General features: G+C 46.6%; 1 protein-coding gene across 1 annotated transcript in view; it reads left to right on the top strand.

The window, feature by feature from the left end:
* Positions 1-20,235, top strand: part of LOC138487418 (putative methyltransferase DDB_G0268948) — a 315,104-nt gene extending 294,869 nt beyond the window's left edge. Inside the window, exon 4 of the mRNA XM_069613972.1 lies at positions 20,007-20,235. Coding sequence (XP_069470073.1) covers positions 20,007-20,235 — 229 coding nt within the window. The remainder of the gene's footprint in view (positions 1-20,006) is intronic.
* Positions 20,236-21,995: the final 1,760 nt, after the last annotated feature.

Below are 21,995 nucleotides of genomic sequence, written 5' to 3' on the forward strand. Positions count from 1 at the left end.
AGGGTCTAGGTGCTTTTGTGGGACTCATGCGTACCTTATCCGGTGGGTGCACTGAAATTGGGACACTTTGTGCACCAATGAAAAATGCAGTTCTGATTGTTAATGACAGAAAAACAATTATAATTACTATGCATATAAACATAACTGTGCGATATGAAAATTTGCAGCATTTTCTTTGAGGAAAGTGGGGGCGCCCCTCTGTTTGTGGGAGGACCAAGTTACTGTTCAATCATGAGTCAATTGTCAGTGTTTGTTTTTTTCTTCACTTACTCCGTTCTTGTTTCTCAAAATATTCGTATCATAACGTGTCAAGTGCTTCTCCAGTGTCCCCCTCTTGTGGTGGACGATTGTCTCTGGTTATGTGAAATAGTTCTCATACTGGATTATGGAAAAGTTTAGACTAACACCTTTGGTACATCACATTCATTATGCATATTCAAAATAGGTAAGTTCCCAATGCACTCCACGAATCTGCTTCAGTCCTGAGGACATGCTGGTACCTGTTCAAATGCAGAAAAATGGAAAAAGTGGTATCACTCAAAATTAAACAAAAATAAAAATAAAAATGAAAACAAAATAAAAATAAAACAAAGCAGTGAAGTTCTCTTCTCTGCTCTTCGCGATCTGTCCCACGGCGGAAAGATGAAGAACTGTGTCTCTGTCCCTCGATCTGTCCCTCGGCGGAAAGATGAGGAACAGTGTTGTGTCTCAGTCTCTTGGATCTGTCCCTTAGCAGAAAGGTTTCACTGGAATCTTCGTAGATACTCTCGTTGGAAGTTGGACAGCTCCACTTGGTGCATGATCCCATGGAGGAGTGTTCCTATGTGTGCAACATTAGCTGGATCTCTGATGAAGGTGATGACATCAACCTCGGCAGGTCTCCCAACCATTTCTGGATAGTCAGTGACTAGGCAGAATAGGACATTGTGAGCCAGCCGGCTGTCCTCGGGAGACAGGGACATTGTCCTGCTTTGCTGGTTTCTAGATCATAGGCCTTTCTTTTGACGTGAACAGTCTTTACACTTTCCTGCTGCGTGGATTGCCACTACGTAGTTGAGCTTGATCCATAGTTGGTTCAAATGTTCAGTGTTTCTTGGATCTCTAATGTACGTGAGTGTGTCTGTGGTTCTCCCGACGAGTCCTGGGGACTCCTCTCTGATACCAAAGAAAAGCGTGTACGTGAGTTCATCTATGATCACTTGTGGTGGAAGCATTTGTGTCCTTATCACTGTATTCCGGTAATTCTGCGAAGGCTTCCACGATGACAGTCAGTAGCTTCCAGATTACTTTCTTGTTGGCAGGATCTTGAATAAAGTCTGTGACACTGGTGACTCTCCCTACGAGTGACGGATATGATATTGCTACTAACTGGAAATAGGTGAGAACATCCCTTGTGAGATTCTTGCTGGGAGTCACCATACTTGCTCCAAAACAAAGTCTTGGTGCTGGTTGCTTCAGGTTACTGTGTTAAATTCTTAACAAGAAGTCCTTGTATACAGTCTATCAGAGTCTTGTTTCTTCAACAATGCCTAAGTGTGGCTTGGTTAAAAAGTTTGTATTGTCAATGCGTTGTGGCTTAGATGCGTAATTCTCTTCTTCACCCTGCAACTAAGATGCACAGAGTGTCTATTATGTCCTTATCCTCTTTTTTGCTTAGAGGAAATGTCCAGTTTAAAGCCACAATTTTCAAACAGAGTTCTTTGTCTTGGCTTTTCTGCTCATGCGTCCTTTTTCCTCATCATGGATCTCGTCTGCACGTGCTGAGGTTCTTCCCCGTTGTCTGTAGTTTCTTCGCGGTGGGGTGCAGCTCTAGAGATCTCACTGATGAAGGGTTTAATGTCATTAAGGAAGATTCATGCTCACCTGCCTTGCAATTTGAATGCAGACGGAGCGCAGTCCTCGACGAGGAAAGGGCCGTTGAATCTTGGCTCGTCCCACATTTTCCTCGTGTGGTTCTTTACGAACACTGCATCACCAGGGAAGATGATTGGCACACATAGACCTTGAACTGTGTCTGTTTCAGCACCTCCTTCTGTGTCTCGTGTTGTGCTGCACCCTTTTCGTTGTCACTGTACTTGGTCTGAAACGATAAGAAGGCTTGATGTCATGCAGTTCAGGTATTCCATCAGTTTGGTTCCCAGGACCTCTTGGGTTGACTGGGCATCACATCTAGCTCTATTTCGTGGGGTAAGGGGGGTATTCATTCTTCTCCCTGTGACTATCTCGTGCGGCGTAAAATGATGGTCGGAGCCTGGTTGGTACCGAAGTGCATACAATGCCAGTGGTAGACAATGAAGCCATCCCTTCTTTAGAGCAAGCTTCAACTTGGCTATCCTTTCTTTTAACAAGCCGTTGAGCCTCTCACAATCCCGTTACCTTACGGATGATACACCGATGATAACTTGTGCTTTATACCAAGCAACAAGCTGATCTGCTCGAAGACTGCGTCAACAAAATGAGCCCCACTGTCCGATCTCATCACCTTGCATACCCCCCATCTAGGGAATACTTCCCTCACCAGGAATTTGGCAGCACAGGTTGAGTCTGGGTGTGTACAGGGACCTGTTCTATCCATCTAGAGAATGGACACACCACTACAATTAAATACCTGTACCCGTTACACACTTGAATCATGTCAACATAATTGATATGTAAGTGCTGAAAAGGCCCATTTGGCAGGGGGATGACTCCTCCCATTACTTTTAATGTGTGCCTAGTGGTGAATTGCTGGCAGATTATGCAGTTCACCATGAAGAATGCAACATGCTCGCTAAATTCAGTATAAACCAGTCTTCTGCGAGCGTTGCAGCAAGATTTTCCTTTGTCATATGAAATGGGTAGTGTAGTTGTTCCAATGCTATTTCAATAGGGCTACCGGCATGACTGGTTTACCAGTACTGACTTGCCGCCACAATCGGTCCGAGGGGTTTAAAGTACACCCTCGACGCTTCCACAGGTTCTTTTCGTCCTGTGGTGCCTCCCCTTGAATCTCCATCAGTTGAGTCTGCCCCAGCCTTCTGGTGTGGCTCGAGCTACCATCATTCATTCATGGGTGCGTGCCTCTTCTTCTTCCATGATTGTTTCACTCTTGGATGCCACATGCTTGGCTTCTGTGTCTGCTGCGTGATTTCCGTGTGACACAAAATCTGTCCCATGAGAATGTGCGGCGCATTTCACGACCGCTATGCCCACTGGGAGCTACAGTGCTTTTAACAGCCTGTCCAATAAAGCTGCATGCTGCACTGGCGTGCCGTCCGCTCGGAGGTAACCCCTCCTTTTCCAACACGCTAAACCTGTGTGCACTGTTGACTTCACATAGGCGGAGTCACTGTACACCGTTACTTCCTGATCTGCGTGATTCTCGATGGCGAGTATCAACGCCAATAGTTCTGCCGCCTGTGCTGAATAATGAGATGGTATTCATGCACTGACGAGTATTTGAAATTCTCTGTTTGCTATGTGTTTCATCACGGCAACGCCTGTGTATCTTTGCCCGTCTTCTTGGTCGATTCTCGAAGAACCGTCAATGAAAATGATCTCACCACCCGCCAGGGCATTTTCCTTCACCCTGGGGATTTCATCATAGAATTCTTCATAGTTTGCGCACTCATGTATCGGCTCTCCTTCAGTAACTGGCTCAGCTATGAAAGTAGCTGGGTTTACAGTCTTACATCAAACTATTTTGATCGATGAATTAGATATAATCACTTCATAGGCAGAAGCCCTCTGTGATGTCAATGTGCCTTTTGGTTTCTCCAAGATGGCGAATAATGAGTGCTCGACGTATAACGTCATGGAGCATCCCATTACAATGGTTGTTGCCTTCTCTATGGCGAACGCTGCGGCAGCTAAGCTTTGTTTGCATGGGAACTGGCCTCTCATCACTGGATTCAGATTTCCACTATAATATGCCAGGGGCTTGTACCCCAACAAGGTTTTCTGAGCGAGCACTGCTGTCATACCTCTGCCATCTGTGTGCGAGAACAGGTAGAATTCCTCTGCATAATTATGAATCCCGAGAACTGGAGCCATGCAAATCACTCTCTTGAGTTCTGCAAACCCTTTGTCCATTGCCTCAGTCCATTCGATCTGTTCCTTTGTTGCTTGGGCCTTCTTTAGGGCCTGGATTAAAGGCTTGGTATATGAGCTGTAGTTGAAGACCCATGCTCTTACATAATTGCACAGGCCTAAGAAGCTCTTCATTTGCTTTATCGTGAGTGGCTTAGCCGTGTTCATGATGGCTTCAGCCCTTTCTGGGGTCAACTTTTTCCCTTCATGCGAAATTAACGGGCCTATGTACAGCACCTCTTGTTGACAGTATTGTAGCTTTTCCTTGTCAACCTTATATCCTTTCTCAGCCAGTATAGTCAGCACTGGATAGAATTGTGTCTGCATTGCTCTTCAGTGGTGCTGCAGATCAGAATGTCATCCACATACTGCAAAACAACACTGTCCACTGCAATATTGCTTAGGTCCATTTGCAGGACTCTGTTGAAAATGGACGGGGGCTCACAATACCCCTGTGGCAATCTCGTGCTCTTCAGACTCATTTGTCTGAATGTAAATGATGTCAGATCTTGCAAGTCACGGTGTAACGGGATTGAGAAAAAAGCATTTTTCAAATCAATCACCGTGAAGTATTTCGCCTCGATCAATATGTTACACAAGATCGTAGATGGATTAGGCACTCTAGGGATCTCGGCTTCAACAATATCATTTAATGCTCTTAAATCTTGGATTGAACGCCAAGATCCTCCCTTTGATTTCTTGATGGGATAAAATACTGTGTTACAGGGTGATTCTGACGTCACTAGGATGCCCTGGTCCATCATGGCGGCAATTGTCTTCGCGATCCCTTCATCTGCTTCTCTGGACATGGGATATTGTCATGCTCTTGGTAAAATTGCTCCTGGTTTTAGTTTAATTTTCACTCCCCCCCCCTTTCAGAAGGCCCACATCATAGGGCCCTGTAGTCCATTCTGAGACAGGCACCTGGGCCATATCCTCATCAAAGTATGAGGGACGGATCAATGCTAACATCATTCTCTGTGGCACTTCTCGTTTTATAATTTTGACCCAGAATATGAGACTTACTTCCACCCTTGTCTCTTCTAAGTCAGGGTGTTCTTCGAACAGATCGTCATCGGTGAGGTCAGTCACTCGATACCCTTCTTCGATGACGATAATTACACACCGTTGTCTGCCTTCGTCGTCGAACCCTTCGAACATTGCTACTTTCGCTCGCACTGCTGCAATGTGTATCGTCAAGGGAAACACTTGCCCCCCTTCTTCAAGCATGGGTATTCTTGGTCTGAATAGAAACTCGTCAGGGGTTCTCATGGTCCTATCTGCAAGACCTGCAACCCCGCCATAAGCACACGTATGCCATATGCGAAGACTTCTGGTTCTAACGGTATAGCTCTCATGGCTATATGTCCGGAGTATGCCCTAATCATTTGGCACACGTTTGAATAATGCATTCCTGGAGTGGAGCATACTATGCCCTTCTCCGTGAACGATATAGTCATATTCAACTTTATCATTAAGTCTCGACCCAAAATCTTTACTGGGGTCTGACGTGAATATAATAAAGGTACATTCATCTCAAAATCTCCTACAGAGACTGGGAGATTGTCCGTAAAGGGAACTCTGCTGTGAGATCCTGTAAAACTCTGAGTATCTATGGCCTGGCCAGACAAGGAAAACTTGCCTTCTCGTATGCACGAGCGTGTTGCACCCGTGTCAACTAAGAAGGAATATTCTTTCCCCCCTATGACGACATTCACCCTTGGTTCCCTGCTAGGGTCTGGTGTCACTGATAGGACAGAGCACATCAGAGTTCCCAGTGAGCTGTCCTATTTCATGTATAAGTTTGGTCCACTGTATACTTGTGTATTTTCTCCATTCCCTGGGTTGCCTTCCCTTCCGGAGTTTGTGCCCTGAGACATTGGTGGTGGTGCCTGTTGGGATTGCCCTCATGGCAGGTTCCCCATATTCGAGGGTTGAATCCCTTGTTGCGCACCTTGCTGCAAGCCTAGTGCTTGCTGCTGTACTGTGCGATTTTGTGCGCTGCCTTTTTGTGGGATAGCAGGCGGATTCACTGTGCCTGCTCCCATTCCTTGTCCATTTTGCTACGTGCCTTGGCTTCGACACACACCTGCCACATGCCCTGTCATACCACACAGCCAACATACTGGCGGTGGTCGGGCTATCTGTCCATATGACATATCTGGATTGCCCATCTGAACGTTTTGAAAGCCTCCTTGATTATTCTGGAAACCCCCCTGATTACTCTGCCATTCTCTTCCTCTGAATCCCCTTCCCCTCAGGTGAAATCCCACATTACCCTGGTTATTCTGCGACGGGTTAGTCGCCTGTTGTACGTTCGATTCAGCTGGGCTGGTCAGCATAGCTCCTTTGAGAGCATACTTTGAAAGTTTCTTTTGCACCAGCTTCGCTTCCTCCCCCTTACGAGTTGCCTCTTTTTTTTGATTCTTTTCTTGCAACAATCTACAGTAATGTGCAATTGTCAACTGTATTTCGGCCCAAGGTTTAGCCTCTACTCCTACCAATTTCTTGAGCTGTTTTTGCACCGGTTCTGTTAACCCTTGGCACAATATATGGTAGAATACAGGGATAGATTTTGTCCAAGATTCATGCGTATCGAGCACCCACGCGTCTTGGAAATTCTGGATATAAATCAACGGATCTTCTGACTCTTTCATTTTTCGAGTCATTATAGCTCCCAGGTCGGAAGTGTCTGGGTACAATATTCATAGCGCTTTCCACACTGCTGCTCTGCAGTTATTAAATGGTGCTCCGTCATGGGTAGTGTTAATTATGGTTACAACAGGGTACCCTGTACTTTTCCACACATCGTCTGCTCTCTCACCAAGTATAGCGATTAGGAGATCCTTAATGTCCCCTATAGCCAACGTGACGCCCCCTGTCATTTTTTCTAACTCGTGTATCCACTTCCCAGCTCCCGATGTCAGCATTGGAAGCTTGTTTTTCAGGTTCTCTCGATCCATGTGTGGCCATGGAATATATTGTGGTCTTATTCCCCTTTTTTCTAGCAGCGGGAATTGGAATGCGCAGTCTTCCTTCTCTTTCCCCATGGCTCTCCTGTCTATCGCTGGAGTAGCATTTCCACATCGCAGTCTACCTGGCAATGTCCTCAATCTGTCTACATAAGCAGGTGCTGACACCCCCCTCTGACCGGGGGGTGTTCCTTCATGTCGGCCAGGCTGCCCGGCAGACTCTTTTGCCCTAGATGCAAACTCACTGGCGTCTGACCTTCGTACCCCTTTGTCCCTCGGGAGCCGCTTCTCGCGCCGTCTCCCTTCTTCGTGTGCCTCATCCTCTGTCTCCCCACCGGAGTCGGACATTGATTGTTCCGAATTCACACAACTCCTTGCATCTTCATTGTTCTTACTAATTTCTAGCCTGTCCAGGGACAGTCTCCCGCTCCCACTACTTCAGGTGACCTCCTCTGTATCATATAACTGAGTGCTCTCCAAGTGCTCGTCTTCCCTTTCCCCGTGGGTTGTTGGCTTCAACCCCATTTCATCGTATATTTTATCGATCATTTCCCCGATGCTTCTGGTGTCAAAGTCATCTTCAATATTTGCCCCACTCGTGCCCGGTACTGAGTCGTACGCGGGAAAGAATTCTTTGATATCTTCCCATTCTACAACAGGATTGGGTTTTTTAACTTCCCGCTCCAAATATTCAAGATCGCGTGCCATCTGTCTACGCTTACGTTCTATATCATCGTCAACTTCCTTGCGTCTCCTCGTGTCTTCTCTAGTCCTTTCTTCTTCCCTTTTTCTTTCATTCCTTCGTTCATTTAACCTTCTAACTTCCTCATCCTTTCGCCTCTTTATCCTTTTTTCACGTACTCTTTGCTCTTCTTCCAAACTTTGCTGATTCTGTCTGTACTGGTCATAGGCTGCCTTCTGTTTGCGAACGAGCTGTTTTTCTTGCTCTTCGCGATATAGCTGTTCTCACCTCAGCCTATCTTTTCTTTTTATCCTTTCGTCCTTTATTTCCTTCTCCTTTTCTTTCTCCCTTCTTTGCGTCTCATTAGACCTCTCTCTCTGTCTCACATCATCACCTCCTTTCCCATCGAGTTTCAATAATATCTGTCCTCCCATCCATTCGTCTTTTGCGAATGCTATCTCATCAGTTCTGTCTTCAGTTCCTTTCCACTTCTTTCCTTCTCTCTCCTTATCAAGAGGTGCACTAATCTGTGCCTGGGCTTTCCTTTCATCATTGCGTCTCTCCTTGTCCCTCGGGACTGCGGAGGCAAGATCAATTTCCTGATCCTTCCCCTTGATTTTGTCACTACTGTACTAGGTGACTCATATGCAGGGTTGCTATACCCCGTGGCTGCCTTAAGCTCTCTTTATGGGTAGAGTCCCTCTGACTTACTTCCCTTGAGCTCTGGCTCAGGCAGGGCTGGTGGTGTGGTAGGTGTCTCACCCCCCTCCGTGCATACGTTTAATATCCAGTCTGCGGGAGGCTCTTCCTCCTTTGGCGGTTCAAACGTTTTCCAAAGTTCTAGAACAGCAAGGCGTTTTTCTAGTTTCTTGCCGGTATATGTGGCATGCAAATAAATCATCATATGTTGTAAGACGGCTTTTGATAAGGACCCGTTCTGTGGCCATGGCATTAACATCTTGTAGGCGGTACCCTTAACCCACTCAGCACTATATTTCTTAAGTTTGGGTGCATGTTTACGAAATTGCTTACATAAGTGGGCGAGTGGTGTAATATCCACCATGCTTGAATTCTGTTTGCAACAATATTTTCATGTACTTTCAATACTCCCAACAAATGAGCGAGCACCAAATACCAAAAGCTACAATCCAATCTTTTCCCTCCAAAATTTTATATCATCAATTTATTCAAGAACATCAATCCATGTGCGATTCCCTCTCAGTTACAGAATCGCGTAAAACCCAACTTTGTATCAACCAATCAATGACACACAATTCTTTGCATGTGACATATAACAGAACATGTACAATAGACACTTGACAGACCAGACAGACACCGGCTGGACACATATATCTCTGACTTCTAATCAATACCCCGACATGGAGTATGAACTAACCCCTTTTGTGACGTCTTTAATCGTCACAGTAGCCTAATCGTCCCCTATTATATGGGCTTTGAGTTCACGTTTCTTCTGACCGCTATATTACAGCGCAGGAACAATGCAAATCCTCGTACTTTTTTTTTTAATCTCAAGTTTCCTTCCTGGTATCCTCTGTTTTCCTCTCGGGTGCCCCTCCTGGTAACCACTGTTTTCTCTCTGGTGTCCTCCCGGTAACCACTGTTTTTCTCTCAGGTATCTATCCCGGTAACCACTGTTTTTCTCTCGGGTATCTATCCCGGCAACCACTGTTTTTCTCTATTATACTCGAACCATTATCCCCTTATATATATATATAGAGTCTTCTCTACTTCTGATTATTTTATTTTCCGCCACCCTGCGTTACCTTTTCCCTTACTTATTCTAATGCCTACAAAACTTTTGCCAAAATATTGAATCTTTTTCGTTCACTCACCGCTCGCATGGTTCATCTCTGGATCTTCGGGATCACCTGCCCCTCATCCGATCTGCTGCCCGTAGGAATGAGAAGGGTAATGCTCTGTAAGGCAGGTTCCTTCACACCCACTGCGGATTTTATGGACTTACACTATCATTGTCCACGGGAAGCTTCTCAGTTTACTCAGCCAAATGGCGAAGGACTTGTGATATTGCCGAAAACCTAGAGTTACTTTGTGCTGTCGGTCAATAGGTGTCTTGTCAATAGTTAATCAATACTCGATGGTCAAAACCATCCTCTGCTACCAAGTGTACTGGAGGGCGGAGCGACCTCTGAACGGGCCCATTGAGATTCAGAGCTCGCCCTCCGGATCCTTAAAACAAGATAGCTGCACCTTGAGGAGGATGGGGTGCAGGACTCTCTTACTCCGACACAATTCAATAAGGACAACTCAATGGTTTGGCAAAGGGAAGTCCGTTTAAGGACAAGTACAAAAAACGGGGAAACAAATGGAAATCGGCAGTGTTGCGATCGCCTGTCTTGCTTCAACATCCAAATTCTTCATTCAGACAGCAATAGTTCTACTCAAAATTCATCATCATTGACGTGTAACACTCATAAGTTGGTCATGCAATTCTATTGGTTGGAAAAGGTAACTTAAGTATAGGTCCTATATCTGTATATGGTAACAGAGCGTAAGGATTGGATAATTCTTATCGGGTGGGCGTCTACGCCCATCCCTCTACATTACTCATGATAGACGTAACTAAAATTCTGATGTCTTATTGGTTATACTAGCTATAGGACCCAAGATTATTTGGTCCATTGTGATTTGGTGGGTTACACCCCTCGACATAAATCTCCACTTTAATTAGCAGCATGCAGAATAGACACCCAGGTGCCTTGTGCCCCAAGATTCACCCTGCCTCCCTTCCATCAATCAGTACTTTAGGGCTATGTGGCAATTAGTTGGCCGAGGATGGGCTCAAAACTGTAGCTTCTTATCAGGAAAAGTTATGGCATCCTCAGGTTCTGGGTGACATCAGACGTTGGTACATCTTTGCCCTTGGCTGGTCACGTGTCCGTCCACCGTGAATCTGCTTCATTCTCCTTCTTTTCGTGTATTTGTTTCTTCCGTAGCCTCGCCACCTGCCTGGGGCCTCCTTATCTCGACCTTCACTGGCTGGCTGCTATGCTCTGAAGTTTCGATTCTCTGAGGCTGCCGCTCTCCTCCCTTCCTTAGGTTGACCTCGAATTCCCAGGCATTGAGCTGCTTCTTACTGAGTTTCGATTCTGCTCCTTCCTTTGGCTTTGGATGGAATATGAATCTTAGCCTTGTTAGCCCTTTGCTGCCTGGGCTTAATTCTGCTTTTACAAAATGGAGTTGCACTTGTATACTGTGCTTCATTGAGGTAGATATATAATTGGTGCATGCAGCTCTATTCTTCTACTAAGCATTGCAAGCAGTTTCATTTTCTTAGCTTCGTGCGTTCCCAGCCTATTTACAAGTGTTAGCTGGTTGAAGACTTTCATCTTGCTTCACCGCTACGTTTCCTTACATCTCTTTATGTATCAAAAATGGTTTCTTCTTACATGTCCATTACATTGTTATTCTTTGCATTTCGCCCTTGTGTGTCATCTTTCGTTCGTCGTTTATGTTCATCTGTACGTCTGTCTGGGGTCTTATGTCATCACCATTTGCCCTCCATTAAGAGTCTTTGGGTCTCTTTGGGGACAGTTTGTAAGTAGTCTTCATTTCGTGTCAGCTGCTGGTATGGTTGTCTCAGTGGGTACCGAGCTGCCCATGGTTGTCTGGCTTTAGGCACTTCAACAGGTATTGCATTTCTGATGGGCACTCGGCAGAGGCCTAGAATTGCTCTCTGTTGGTTCATTTGTTCCTCATACGTCACATATCTTTGCGAGTATGTCCCAGGTACCTCGAAATGGGGGGCTAGGGTGCAGGCCATGTCTGGGACCTCCTCTACACATACTGTTCAATTATTAAATAAACATATATAAAGATCAATGACAGTGCCATGCACTCTTCCAAGTCCGACAGCTGTTAGTAGGAGCCCACACCTCACTTGCTCGCACCCGCTCTTGTCCACTCTTCACTCTTTGCTGATTTGTCAATCATCTATCGGAGACTGTGGCGACTGAGAGGTATGCGGGCGTAACTTTGTTCTCCTTACCGTCTGCGAGTCAGCTGAGCCTATTATAGTCCAGGATCCATCCTCCCCGAAGACACAGACAGACCAGAAAGCAGTGCTCTTTTCTTGCAGTGGGCTTACGCCGCAAGCGGGTTTGAGCCCGGGCCTTCACTTACTTCCTCTCCTGAAAAAGGGGTGGGCTTAGCATCACAGTATTGTTGGAGACTGGGAGCAGCTCAGCAGCCCAGACAGCAGCGTCCTTCCCTCGCAGAGAACTTACACCGCAAGGATGTGTCCACCCAGGCCTTATGGGCTTCACTTACTTCATCTCCTGAAAAAGGGGTGGGCTTAGTGTCACAGCATTGTCGGAGCCTGGAAGCTGCTCAGCAGCCCACCAGCAGCGCCCTTCCTTCGCAGCAGGATTACGCTGCAAGGGTGTGTGAGCCCGGGTCTTAAGGGCTCCACTTCCTTCCTCTCCTAAAAAAGGGGCAGGGCTTAGAATCACAGCATTGTTGGAGCCTGGAAGCAGATCAGCAGCCCAGACAGCAGGGCCCTTCCCTTGCAGCGGACGACCATCCTGCAATGACCATAGTCATTGCACACTCGCGTAAAAAAGGGATTTATGATCTTTTCAACGAAAACATTTAATCGAAAAGGAAATCCATAGAAGGAAATGCATCTAATGTAAATGCATCGAATTGCTATCTTTTACATGTAAAAGTACATATCCATCGAAACTTGTCCATCGAATATAGGAATGGACAAGTTTCGATGGACATGTCATTTTAAATGTTAAAGATAGCATTTCCATGCATTTATTTTACACGTTAAAACATTACATGGAGCTGTCCAGTGCTGAAAACTTCAAAGTATTTCAGCACTGGCCTGCTTCATGTAATGTTTTAGTGTTTATTATTTAATGGGGGGATCCCCCCAAACCCTCTAACCCCTAAGGGCACCCCTCTAACCCTGACCCAAACACTAAGCCTAAGCCTAACCCTAATCCTAACCCAAACCCAAACTCTAACCCTAACCCTAACCCAACCCTAACCCTTGCCCTAACCCTAATTCTAACCCTTGCCCTAATCATAACCCTAAGCCTTAAATCCATCGAAATCCATCACATTTTATTAAATGAAAATGCATTTAAATGGAAAGTATTTTCAATTAATAAAATTCGATGGAAATTAATTCGATAAATTCATTTTCGATGGCAAGTCCAGATACCAAAAAAGGAAATTAGCTGCACATATGTGTTTTTTTACAGGAAGTTAATGTTTCTACTTATTATTAGTTGGAAATGACAATGTTAGGGTTTATACAGTCAGTTCAAATTAATTATTTCCCTATTATACCCAAAATCCATCCAACTACAGATCAAATCTTACCCCACACTATGCTACTGTTTTACAACAATAAATTACAATATTGAGTAGTTTATTGCAATACTGTAGTTGAAGTGTAGTGTTGTTAAAGTGTAGTTGTAGGGCGTGCTAAGGATTGAGTTGTCAGATAAAGTTTTGTTATATTTGGAAAATAATTTACAGTACTTTTGAGGTTGGCATTGTCAACATTTTTAGACCATTTTTACAGGTAGTAACCATTCCTCCTTTGTTAATTTGTTTTTCAGGGACGTCTTAAACAACATTTTCCTTTCCAAGTGTTTTTTTAATCATATCTCATTTATACTGCCTTTGGTTGTACAGGTAATCTTTAAACATATATTTGTGTACTGCTTAGGCCTATGCTGTCTTATCATTCTGTATGTAGAATGTTCTTCCAATGGCGTCTTGCATGTACTTCCGAAACCTGGCCCCTGTCAAGCTCTTATATTTGGGCCCAGGTTCAACTGTACTGTAGAAGCACCACAGAGGCCTGTGCCCAAAACAGGGTCATAAATGAGAGACAGAGCAATTCAATACATTGGAACAGGAGTCATACATTGTTACTCAGGTTAACATCAAGCCTTGTCTACCTGTCTCTAAACATCTATAGGTTCTCACGCTGCCAGATGGTCAATAGGAGAGAATTTTATAGCATGGATGCCAGATGGGTAAAGGCTCAACTGCCTACTCTGCATAATTTCATCAAATTAGCAACAAAAGTCTTTGTATTAGAGGATCACATGCATGAGGTCTGATGCTCAACAGCAGGTTTAATCCTTAGAAAATCTGGACAATTCATGTATAGTGCCTTATAAGCAAGGCACAAATCATTATGATTCATCCTTTTTTCACAAGGAAGCCAATGCAGACATGAAAGGTTCAGTGAAACATAATCATGGCAATTCAGTTGTAACAGAAATGGGCCACTTCTTTTTGCATATGGAGCAGTTTGCTGAGAGCATACTGAAGAAGCCTGAAATAAACTATATTCAAAGAATCAAGGTGTGACGATGTGATGAGGCAAATTCATTGACAAAGAAAGAAAATCTGTAGCCAACATGCCTAATTAATCACAGCAAACTAAGCGGAAAGTCAATTTTAACTTCCAGGTTCTTGCCAATTTCAAAGGTCTGCAGGTAAGTTCCTAACATTTGAACCAACAATGAACAACCCAGGAGTTAGACTGCTTTAGGTCAGTTAGCACCTTAGTTTTATTTCAGTTGAATTTCAGTTGGTTAAACTACACCCACCTCCCCCTCCCCTTCCTGTAGCGAGATGTACTGGTCCATATGGTGTCAGGGGCCCAAGCATGTGCTTGGGGAAGTGGGAAGAGTGTGCTTCCCTCGTCTTTCCCGCATTCACTCTCCAATCACCAATGCTATGTGAAAGATAATGGGAATTTGGAGATTAGTGCAGGCTCCACGTGACCATACCATGTCTTATTAAGGCTGCTTCCAGTAACACCACTTCCTGGATTGAGATGGCCATAGTAAGGAAAGATTTTGGTTAAAGGAGGCAGTGATATTGCTTCTCACTGTATTGTACTGAACAAGCTTTTCAAAAGTAGAAAGACATACAGTTAGGTTGACCACCTAACTGTTCCTCCTTGTTTCTCCCAGGCACACCAGTAACAAATTACAGGTTGCTCAGGGGCTCGGTGAGGAAAAAGGGCCTGGAACTCTTGGAGAGAATTATAGCGTGTCAGTTTTGTGATTATACGTTTAACTTGAATAGTTTCTCCCTCTAGAAGGTTCAAAAGACAGGCGGACATAGGGTTTAGCAAGGAAGGCACGGAATGAGAATCCCCATAGGAAAATTCAGGCTCATTCTGACTCCACCACTTTAATTTATTTGATCTCGTGCCAATCACAGAAGTACAGGTCCACACTATCAAGATTTTGATAGGGCTTATTGAAGTTTGCAATTATCATGAATGAATATACCCATGCCTTTTTTATTTCATGGTCAATTGTGAATTTTAGAAACTTTTAATTGTCATACGAAGTAAGGATGATTTCTACAATGTAATTCTGGCAATTCTGTCTATGGTCTGTTTTAATTTCAGAGGTATACTATCCATCGTCTGTTTGATTGCAAGCAGCCATTGCCTTCTTACACTACAATGTAATGGAGGTTTGGGTTCAGGTGAACCTGTACAGGCTGATTGCAGTAGTATTAAAGAGTCCAGGGGCCTCATTACGACCCGGGCGGTAAGTGAATAACGATGCCGGTAAAGGATTACCGGAATCGCTTACCGCTCCACTTGATTAGGACATGCCAACCCGCTATTAGCGGCACCGTAATTAACGGTGCCGCTAATAGTGGCAGGAGCGCGGGCACACGACCCTTCATGCCGCCAATACCGGCATGGCGTAAACAGGGGAACATCACAAGTCAGGCGGACATGCAAATAACGCCCTACTGAAGCCCTCAAAATACCTTACCGGCATGGAGCAAATACCGGCATCGCGGACCACTCGTAAACGGCCATGTGCAGTGTTCCCAACTGCCACAGGTGCACACAATCAGCACAGGTGGAGGCAATACAGACTGGGCCAGGGCAAAGGAGCACCCCCCACCCCTTCCCACACCCAGTCACACACCAAAATTATCCCAATACTACTAGCAATGCTGGGGCTGGAGGACATGATTGCACTGGAACTGCTGCAACAACAACAACAACAGGCAGCACAGAGGAGACGCAGGAGGAGAAGGAGCGTTAGGCAGGCCCAGCATGCCCCACCAGTGCAGCCAGTGGCACCACGCAGGCAGCCCCCAATCCCTCGCATCAAAGCATGTTCATTCAACCTAACCCCTGAGCAGATCCACACCGTCTGGACCGGGTACACCATCACCACCATTGTGGAGATGATACATGACGACATTGTCAGCCTGATTGAAACACGCACCGCCATGCCACCCCTACTGAAGGTAGTGTCTGTGCTCCACTTCCTGGCCACAGGCACCTACCAGCACACAGTGGGGCACAAGCATGGCATATCACAACCATTATTCTCATGTACGCTGAACCAAGTGCTTGATGCCCTCCTGAAGCACGCAGGCAACCACATTTTCCTACCACGGACTGGCCAGGAGATCTGAAACACCAAAGTTGGGTCCATTCACTGGCCGGCATCCCTGGTTGCATTGGCGCCATCGACTGCACCCATGTGGAATTGGTGGTCCCACATGCCATGGAGTTAACGTACCGCAACCGTAAGCTGTACCACTCAATCAACATGCAAATGGCTGAGATGGGGGGGAGATGCATACTTCACCTGGCTGAGATGGGGGGGGAGAGATGCATACTTCACCTGGCTACGAGTGCCTGAGAGAATGAACCATACTAATACCCCAAAGCAGGCCAGACCGGACCTGACACCTGTCCACATAATGCAAGATGTAAGCTGCACTACCACGTAAATGATGCAGTGTCACAACCATTCCATAGCCATCTCCATGTGCACTGTACTCAATCAGACCATATCCCCCTCAACACAAAGCAGCTACAAGCAATTAGTATGGCCTATACACAGCAACAAATACCATCAACAGAAAGGACAGTCCCCCATTACTGTGTACAAAGGAGTCACAAGAGGGCCAAATACATTAATACACCACTACACTGAAACAGAGGTCCAACAAAACTGCATGACACCATTTGTTGTGCATAGTGAGATCATCATGAGGCTGACATCAATGGTGACAGGATGAAAGCAAACAAATGACTGCACATCAGCCAGATCATGGAAACAACCGGCGTGGACTAACACAGTGCATGAGCACTCACAAGGAACAGGACCCCCCTGTGCCCACTAGTCGATGGCACGCACACCTGTCCATAAGAGGAATACACACATAGCAGTCACATTGTGTGTCTCTATTCATGCATGGAAATGTGATTGCAATCAGGAAATCAATGCATGCTATGGTGTCATTGATACAGGTCCCATATGATGTGATGACTTACACATATACATTGTTGCCCACATGCAGGTGATGCAGGCTATCCCTTGAAGAGGTGGCTCCTTACCCCAGTCTGGAACCCACAGAACAGGCACGAGGAGGACTACAATTGTGCACATACACATACCTGTGTGGTGATTGAGCAGACATTTGGCCTCTTGAAGGCACGGTTTCGCTGCCTCAGCAGGTCTGGTGGGGCACTCCTGTACCGCCATGAGAAGGTGGCCAAGAACGTCATGGCATGTGTCATGCTACCCAATATGTGCATCAGACGGAATGTGCTTCTGCCCCCTGACACTGAACTGCAACCACCTGACGATGAGGATGAGGAGGATGGGGATGGGGCTGCACTTCAGGGAGGCAGCGATGCACAGGAGGGACGTGCCATGCGTCAGACTCTGATCAACCAATGTTTCTAGCACACATGGACGGGGAGTGTGACATGGAGGTGGCACTCAGGGCACTGAGTGTATCAGGGACATGGACACTGTAGACTGTTCACCAATAAAGCACACTTACACAATAAGCAATGTCCACACATGTAAATCATGATTTACCAAAAGGTGTATTAAAGAAATATAACAAAGTGCACAAGCCCTCCACCCACACACCCTCTCCCCCCTCAACTCCCCCACACACCATCTCCCCCCTCCACCCTCAACTCCCCCACACATCCTCTCCTCCCTCCCCGCTCAACTCCCCCACACACCCTCTCCACCCTCCCCTCAACTCCCCCACACATCCTCTCCCTCCTCCCCCTCCCCCTTTGTCTCCCCCACACATGGTGTGCAGTAGCGTGCAACATTAGTCCACATGACACCAGTATGCCTGGCCGTACCTACAGCCCTCCCCCTCCTCCAGCACCAGGTGCACCCCTGTCCGATCTATGCAGGTTCCGGGCAGACCTACGCACGGGGCTGGTCCTGGTAGAACTTGCATTCAAAGATGTCCCAGGTTGTTCTGGCAACTCTGGTGGACGCATGGCCTGCATTGCTGCCACCATTTCGGAGAGGACGTGTCGCACTGCTGCCAATTCGGCACAAATGTCCTTCGATGTGGTCTCAATTGCTGTTTTCAGGGATGCAGCACATTCCCGAACGTCATCCGTTGCCCGGCCACATTCCATTATATGCTGCATCAACAGCCCTGTGAGCTCCTCCTGGCGCCTCTGAATAGCCCTGATCCTTTCTTGGCTGGTTGGAACTTGGGTGGATGTGTGAGGGGTTTCCACCATGCTTTGTTCATCATGCACAGTTGGCGTGGTGCTGGCACTTGCGGGCCATGAATCACCAGGTGACAGCCCATGCATGTGGCTCTTCTTCAAGCTGCATGGGGATAGTTGTGGTGAGTGCAGGGGGCCCATGGCGGGTGTTGCGCCATGCAGCTGGACGTCTGCCTCATCGTCCAATACGGCTGCTGTGGCAGCTGTCTCACCCACTGTGCTGCTGGCATCCGATGCTGTGCGTTCGGCCACTGCCTCCTGGGTGATGGTGGTTGGTGTGGGTGCTGTTGTGGGAGCCGTAGTGCACATTGGTGCTGTGGCCTCTGGGGTTTTCTTGGCCTTCCGCAGTGGTGCAGGTTGGCCTCTACCCCTTGAAGTCGAGGAGCAGTGTTCTCCCTCCTCGCCCCTGGCCTTCTTTTGTGGTGTGGCATCTTCCTCCCTGGTGTCCTTGTCACCGTTGTCTGAATGCGTGCCTGTGGGGGACCAATAGAGGGAGAGGGTTAGTGATGGTTCTACAGGAATCGGGCATGCATTGAGGTGGCTGCATTCATATGGAATGGCAGATGATTGACATTGGGGGAGTGACATACGGGTTGCTTGGCTTTTGGGTGGGTGATGCATGGAGGCGTCTGGGTTGAAACACATATGGGGTGCATTATGCATGTGGACAAGATGATGCTGTGCACTGCCTTTAGGCAGTCTTGTAAATATGTGTCTGGTGGACCCTGCTCTACATCCTTGCACTGTCAGTTCAGGTGGACATCATTGTGGTGGTATTAGCATTGTTTCATTTGGGACACCTACCTGCATCGGCTGATGACGGGGCTCCTCGCTCCATGTCCCCCACTCCTTCAATTGCCTCTGTCCCTATGGTGCTGGTGCATATCTCCTCCCATGGTTCCAACTTCATGTGGGACTCCGCACCTCTGCCTGTCACCATCAACAGGTTGCGATTGGCGGAGAGGATACTCCGCACGCGTAAACGCAGATCGTCCCAGCGCTTACGGCAATCTTTGGGAGTGCGGGGTGTGGTGCCAACGGCACTTACTTTCTGGGCGACCTCCGCCCATATCTGTTTTTTGCACTGCACTGCAGGGCGGGACATGTCGGAGGAAAACACAACATCGGCATGTTCCTGCAGCGTCTCCGCCAGCATGGTCAACTCCTCTCGGGAGAAGCGCTCCTTGCGCAGGCGATCAGTGGTTTTTTTCACAGCTTTCGGCATGGTGAGATGCAGCAGGTAGTGTTGGAGGTGTGGCAGAGTTCTGGGGGTCAGATGGCTCCTGGTTGTGGTGGATGGCAATGGATTGTGTTTTTAAAGATGGCCACCGTGCTCTTTCCCGTTCCTGTGCGATGATGCTACTTCCGGTTCCGCTTATTAGCGGTGACCTCTAATAGTGGTTACCGCTATTAGAGGTGACTGCTATATGCTGATGGCTTGGATGCCGGAGGAGCTATTTGCACTACATACGATGCCGGAAAGGGGGGTTTTATGCCCTTTTATAGCATCGCGGTGGGGTCATTACCGGCATGGCACAAAGCTCGTGCCCGCGTACTCGTAATAGGCCGCTTTTAGCGATCTATTGCCAGCACGGACACGGTACTTGCGCCATGCCGGTAATGACCGGTACTTACCGCCCGGGTCGTAATGAGAGTTAAGTCTCTGAAAATAAAAAGATCCTATGAGTATCCAGATACTTGGCCCATCATGTGTCTCTTTTTCTAGGCTTGCCCCAGCCGAGCAGCTTCCATTTGAAGATGGCTCTGTGGACCTGATCACTGCTTCAGTTGCTGCCCATTGGTTTAACATGGAGATGTTCTTAAGTGAAGTGGAGCGTGTTCTCAAGCCCCGTGGCTGTCTGGCAATGTATTGTTTACATCCATTCTTTGATCTTCACTACAAAGACTGCTCCAAAGCTTTAACAGATGTTTTCACAGAGGTAAGAGCAGAATAAAAAACCCTCTCAATGTTCAGATATTACGTATTTGTAAGAATAAAAGATCCTATTGAGACCATATTCATGGTGAGATTCAGAATCTCCCTTTCCACAGTAGTCTGTGTTTAACAATGTTGTATTCAACATAATGAGGGGCTGAACAGTCTAGACGTTAGAGGCAGCTGCCCAATGTTTCAATGTATTCTATTGCATCTATCAGTACCTCCAGAAGACTAGGGGCCTTTTTCTAAAAAGCTTGAAGAAATGTTGGTATTGGGATGGGAAGGGACCATAAGCTGTAGTCCACTATTTGTTGATTTCTGGTCAGCAGGCTAAAAATATGACCTGTTCCTCTAATGGTTCCAGGATCATGCCTGTGTGGTATTTTGGCATCAACTGGAATGGCCATATATCTGGGCTGTATAAACGCATCAGTCATTTCCAAGTTCATCCATTGTGTTTGCTGGCTTTCCCAGTGGTCCTTCAGAGATATATGGGAAGGATTGGGGGCATGACAGGGAAAGGTGGGATTCACTGGAAAAAGTTGAACAATGTTATGAAAACACAGGGCAAGATAGAGCAAATGATTATATGCACTATTTTATTTACAACTAAGGTGTGGCCGTTTTTGAAAGGTTGTTTTTTAGGAATGGATAGAGAGAGCACTAATTCTGTGCGAGTTTATTCAGCAGTATTTATGGGGGACTTGGTGTCAATCATATATGCCGGGAATATATTAAACATGCATGATGGTCAACCCTGTATTACAGAACCAACCATTTTGTAGACGATAGAGCAACTGTGTAGGTTGTGGAGATAATTGCTAAATGTTGCTTTTAATTGCTTTTTTCGAATGGATTGTGTCCTCCCACGTATTCCTCATCTATGATAGTCATATCTCGCCAGCTTCGCTGCTTCGGAATTTTTTTCGGCAGAGGGCACTGTGGACGAAGTCGTGGCATCGATGTCCCTCGAGGGCCCGCCGTGGCGTGTCTACATCACTCGTAGTACAAATAGCTCATGCCGCGCCCGTTGGCTTCAGTTCCGTTTTTTCCAGGCTTTGCTTTGAGAACAACAACACGCTTTTTCTTTTCCTCAAGAAAGAATGTCCTCTTCTTCTACTCATTCGACCCCTAAATCGGGTTTCAAAAAGTGTTAAGACTGTGGGGCAAAGATTTCCATCACAGACCTGCACCGCTTTGGCCTTTGGTGTCTGGGTAACCACCATCGAGTCGACGACTGCGGCTCCTGTCAGTCTATGATAGCTCTTTGCGAACGAAAAGGTAAATTAGCACTGCAGTGGGATGCTTTGAAGGGCTCTTCGAAGAAATACAAAAAGACCGGGGAGTCCAGAGACTCCTCTCGGCATAAACACCTGAATCAGTCAAGACATTCTTCGACTTCTTCTTCTAAGAAGTCGAAGTAGAGATGTCACAGGTCTCTCTCTTCATCACCGGACACCTCCACTGAGGTGATACGATGCCTGACTAGGTTGGATTACCCCAGCAAGTGGAATGCTTTCAGGGTGGAAATGATGCAAATCTTTGAGAACGCAGCCTCGACCCCCTCAAAGGAGCCTCACAAGAGTCAGACCCCCGTCGCTCCCTTGGACCACACAGGCAGGTCAATAACTACTTCAGCAAGTAGTAAGTCGTCGTCTTGACATTATCGACCCGACAACAAGAAGTTGAAGACTTCGACCCAGGAATCGAGTCGATCCCAAGTTCCGTAGAAGAAACTTAAAACATTGAGTCTTTTGGCGACTTAATTGATGCCAT

The sequence above is a fragment of the Ambystoma mexicanum genome, chromosome 9, assembly GCF_040938575.1.
Source record: "Ambystoma mexicanum isolate Mex_15411 chromosome 9, UKY_AmexF1_1, whole genome shotgun sequence".
Classification (NCBI taxonomy): domain Eukaryota; kingdom Metazoa; phylum Chordata; class Amphibia; order Caudata; family Ambystomatidae; genus Ambystoma; species Ambystoma mexicanum.